Source organism: Tupaia chinensis, unplaced genomic scaffold (assembly GCF_000334495.1).
Source record: "Tupaia chinensis unplaced genomic scaffold, TupChi_1.0 Scaffold000478_3, whole genome shotgun sequence".
Lineage (NCBI taxonomy): Eukaryota > Metazoa > Chordata > Mammalia > Scandentia > Tupaiidae > Tupaia > Tupaia belangeri.
Window position 1 is genome coordinate 537,941 of NW_006159990.1, and position 5,198 is coordinate 543,138.

A 5,198-nucleotide genomic window follows, 5' to 3' on the forward strand; every position below is an offset into this window, starting at 1 on the left:
AAGAGGGAGAGGGAAAAAGTACCCCCAGTGAGGCATGGTTACACTGTAATTGTGTCTTCATTTCTCTGTCCTATTGAGATTTTGGGCACATTCCCATGTGTGCCTGGCTTGTTTCTAAAGCCACTGAGGCTGAGATTCAAATCACATACACCATTGGCCATGTAGGATCTGATTCCCTTAGCCACAATACCATGGGGCCAGCTCAATACTGTCTTTATCTGAAACAAACAAAAAATTAGAAAATAAGTATTGTTCATGTATTTATTGTATTGTATCAATCTTGTATATAAAGAGTATTGTTTTAATGGATATTTCTACTTGAACATCTGTCTTTTATTAGTTTTTAGAGACTCTTACTAGAGTTTTTGTTGTTGTTAGCTCTTTTGTATTACAAATATTTTCTTCCATTTATTTAAAATGTGCAAAACTTTAGTTTCTTGCAAATGGATGTTAGTAATTTTATTGAATGACTTGGGCTTTCTGCACTAATTTGAGATCCACTTCCCTATTTTTGCTGTTTGCTTATCATCTATTCCTGCGCCAGTACTATTTTCCTGGTGTAGCATTTTACAGTTGACCCTTGAACATGCAGGTGTCAGGAGCACCATTCTCTAATACAATAAAAAAATGCTCGTATAACTTTGACTCTCTTAAAACATAAGTATTAATTGTCTGCTGTTGACCAGTAGCCTTGTCAATAATATGAACAACTAATATATACTCTGTACATTATATGTATTAAAATAGTGTATTCTTACAATAAAGTAAGATAGAGAAAAGAAAATGTTACGAACATCATAAAGAGGAGACAATACATTTATAATACTATGTACTGTAGTTTTCAATATATTTATTGGGAAAAATCTCTATATATGTAAACCCACATTGCACATGATGCTGTTCAAAGATCAACTGTGTTTTGTTTGTATAGATGAGGGCAAGTCCCCTCTTGATCACTCTCCTTAGTTGTTTCAATGGAATATGTCGCATTTATTTTTACAGTGATTGACCATAGAAAGGTTATTAATAGTCCAGTACAGTACAGTGGTTAAAAATACTGGCTTTGAATTGAATAGAACTGGGCTCGAATCCTAGTATGTGAATTGAGAACTAAATTTCTTCACCTTTTTAAATGTGTCTGTTTCTTAATAGGGTTGACAATAGTGTCTGCATGATAGTCTACAGTTCTTTTGTTAAAATGTTTTTATAGGAATTCTTAGTAGGTAGTCATGGCAGTAAGAAAAATATTTTCTAATTTAATTCCCAAACTAAATTATAAAGAGTGTTTTAAAAAATTCTTTTACTGCCTTGCAGCTTTATTAGAATCAGAGGTGGGTTGGAAGGGATCTTTACTATACAGTCTATTCAGCAGTCCTAAGGTGGGTTTATCTTAAACCAACAGATGAAAATATATCCTGCTTTCAAAGAACTTCAGCGAAAGAATCCTCTAATGAACAAGACAAAGGTTTCCCCTGAGCTTTTGAATAGTGGTAGGTTAATTGGTTCTTTATCCTATGTTTATGGAGGAGTGTTATGACATGCTATAAAATGCCTAGAGAAGTGTTATGAATTCTCAGTCACAGTTGATAATGTCATTCACAGCTTTTTCCTCCATCGTGGCATTTATTACATCTCCATTTGGACATCCACTGGCTGGTGCTAGAAATTCTTCATATACTTGGTGAAAAATTGAGTAAGTTTATGGATTTGTGTCCTATTTTTATTTTTAATCTAAACTTTTATTGTTTTCTAAAATTACACAAATAATATGTGCTTTTTGGTATATTTTAAAAAAATCAATATAGGAATTCTTAGGGTGGCATGGTGGTTAAGGGCACTGGACTCCCACGTGACTGACCATGGTTCAAGTCCCGGACCTGGTGGCTTGCTTTCTCACTTTTTCTCTCTCTCTCTCTCTTTCTCTCTCTCTCCCTCTCTCCCTTCTCCTCCGCACTTTCTGGTCTAATTAAAATAAGTAAACAAAATAGTTAAATAAAATAATAATAATAAAAAAATCAAGTAGTAACCAAAGTAAAAAGTGAAAGATGTACTTTGATTTTACAGATATAACTATCGGAATCAGCTTAGTTTATCTTTCCATATTTGCTTTCTATACTTAGAGGTAGCATTTTGTTGTTTTTTGTTTTTCTTGAGAGAGAGATTTTTGTTATAGGGTCTATGTGCTCACTAGAGAAACAGAGAAAGAAAGCGAGACATCACCCTTCCTTGGGGAATGGCCATGCCACAGTCCCTTCTCCATTCTCATCTTAGGATTTTGTGCATACATTTTGTGCATAATTAGAGTTTCAAGTTGCCAGGTCTGAGACCTGAACCACAGCTGAACCACAGTCAGCCATGTGGGAGTTCAGCAACGTAACCACTATGCCATATGCTGGTCCGTTTTTGTTTTTAATCACAGGTGCTGTCATCATACTATTTAGTATGTCATTCTTTTTTTTTTTTTGGAAAGATTTTTGCTGTAGGGCTGTGTGAACTCATTGGAGAGACAAAGAGATAGAAAACAAGAAATTACTCCCCATGGGAATGGCCATGCAGCAATCCCTTCTCCATTCTCCTGGGGTTCTGAGTACGCACACACATGTGCCTGGTGTGAATTTCAAGCTGCTGGATCGAAGACTTGAGCTGTGATCTGTCACGTGGGAATCCAGCTCCTTAACCACTATCTATGCTACCTACTGGCCTCTGGTGTGTCTTTCTTCAGAAATTTTTTAAAGTGGGGCCAGCAGCTGGTGTGGTGATTAAGGTGCTGGATTCCCACATGGCTGACCATGGTTCAAATCCCAGACCTGGTGACTTGCTTTCTCACTTTCCCTCTCTTTCTCTCTCTAATAAGCTGTAGCAAATTAATAAAAATACTAAGTAAAATTAAAAGCAAATCATTAAAAAAAATTTGTTAGCAATTTGTTCATGGTAGTATTACATACACTTCTACTTTATTCATGAAGGGGTGTGTGGTAGGGATATACTGTACCTTATTTTGCTATGTCTATTTTGATCATTTAAGTTATTTAAGTTTTTTTTGATAGTACAAATAATGTATCAGTGAACATTCTTGTGTGTGTCTATATACACATGTATCTTTAATTTGAGTACAAGTTATTCTGTAGAATAGATTCTTAAAGTAGAGTGGCACATTGCAGTGTCATATTCCATGTTCTGCCCTCAGTATAAAAAAGAACTTCATTTTCATGGAAACTGAGTATTATGAAGAAAACTATGCATGGATTTTAAAAGTTTTTTGCATCAAAATAAACTTGTATTTCAGTTCTATTTTTCAACACACTTTTTGAAATATCCTTGTATTATGCATAGTAATCCTTTAGTTTAATGTCGCTAATTATTTCTTATTTTTTATAAGATAATTATTCATTTAATTTATTATTATTAATCATCTTAAAAATTTTTTTTAATAAATTTTACCATAGGGCACAAGTGTTCACCAGAGAAAGATAGAGAGAGGGAGAGAACATGAGAAAGCAAGCCACCAGGTTAGGGACTCGAACTGCTGTCAGTCATATAAAAGTCCATTGCTTTAACCACCACGCTACCTGCTTATCCCACCTATATATTTCTTATCTTGCTGTTAGTCATCATTATGGTTTCATTACCAATCTTTTGTGAAGGTTGTGAAGACATCTATTACTCCAGTACCTGCTTTTCAGTTAATTAACAAATAAAGCTATGTAAGTGTGTATGTACATTCAAATGTATATACTCACATATGCAGGATGTATACAAATCTATGTGATTTTTTTTCCATATATGTCTCACATATTTTCCTAGAGGAAATATTTCTGAGGTGAACATACTCTGAAATAGGTACAAATTTTGGTTGTCTGTTACTTTGGTTTACTCCACAAACAATTGCATGTAGTCAGTTCATCAGTCTTTGTTAAAGAATGTTTGAAGGGCTTTTTGGTTAGAAATGTGTCTGAAGTTTTTTGATGTTTCTTCTTTTAAATTTTTGTGTTCTAAGTGATATTGCATTAATGCTTTTCAAGGATAGATTTATTAGGAAAAGAAATATATTAAATGGTACTTGGAAGGATTGGGAACTTTCATTAAGTAATACTTATCAATGTTCATATAAGAATGTTATCTTCAAAATTTATTGCAAAAAAATTTTTAAAACTATGGTTTAGTTTTGTTATAATTGAAAGTTGTACAGTCACTTCTGAATTAATAAAATTTACTGTAATTTTAAGTAGAATTTATTTTATTACATTTTCAGAACAAGTTATATATGGTCATCAATTTATAAATCTGGCAGGTGACAATTTAACCAATGTCAGCTTATTTGAAGAACATTGTGAAAATCTCCTTTGTGATTTAATAAGCCTGTCACTCAACAAGTATGACAAGGTAATGCTTTAAACATTTATTTGCATTTTTGGTATTTAATGGCAATAGTCAGCTATTAAAGCATGTAAGCATATAGTTTTATCTAAAATGATTAATTTATTCTTTTAATTTTAAAGTTGGTTACTATTATTTGGGAGCCAAAAGGAGAAAAAAATTGAGCATTTAAAACAGGCTAGAATTAGTATTTTTTAGGTTTTTTATTTTTTTTTAACAAAAATAGCCCTTTCCACCTTGAAAAATATGAAAAGATGTTTATGAAAATTACTGGAAGCTTAGCTGCTATATAAATAGGAGAGGCCAGCCCTTCAACAGTCTATGTATTGCTGTTTTTAAATTATAAAACAGAGTAATACTTAACTAATGTTACTTGACAAATTTTTTTTTTTTTTGGAGATTTGTTTTTATAGGGCGCATGCACTCGCCAGAAAGACAGAGAGAGAGAGAGAAATAGAAAGTGAGAAATCACCCCTCAGGGTGTTTGGCCACACTGCAATCTCTTCTCCATTCTCCTCTCAGGATCTTGAGCACACACGCATTCGCGCCCATCATGAGTTTAAGCCACCAGATCTGGGACTTGATCTGCAGTCAACTAATTGGGAGTCCAGCAACATAGCCACTACGCCAACTGCTGATTCCACTTGACAAATTTTAAAAAGATTTTTTTCTTGGGAACCAGCAGTTAGCGTAATGGCTATTTCGCTGGACTCCCACGTAGTCGACCGCGGTTCGTGTCCCAGACCCGGTGGCTTAAAACTCACGCCGGGCGCGTGTGCGTGCGTGCCCAGGATCCTGAGAGGAGAATGGAGGAGAAGGGA

The 5,198-nt window shown here is 34.3% G+C and overlaps 1 protein-coding gene across 1 annotated transcript in view; it reads left to right on the plus strand.

Annotated features, from left to right (window-relative positions):
- MMS22L (MMS22 like, DNA repair protein) overlaps positions 1 to 5,198 on the plus strand; it is a gene marked incomplete at its 5' end in the record, with an annotated part of 162,514 nt that overhangs the window by 13,423 nt on the left and 143,893 nt on the right. The window contains one exon of the mRNA XM_014590732.2: positions 4,253 to 4,383. Within this exon, the coding sequence (XP_014446218.1) occupies positions 4,253 to 4,383 (131 nt within the window). The remainder of the gene's footprint in view (positions 1 to 4,252; positions 4,384 to 5,198) is intronic.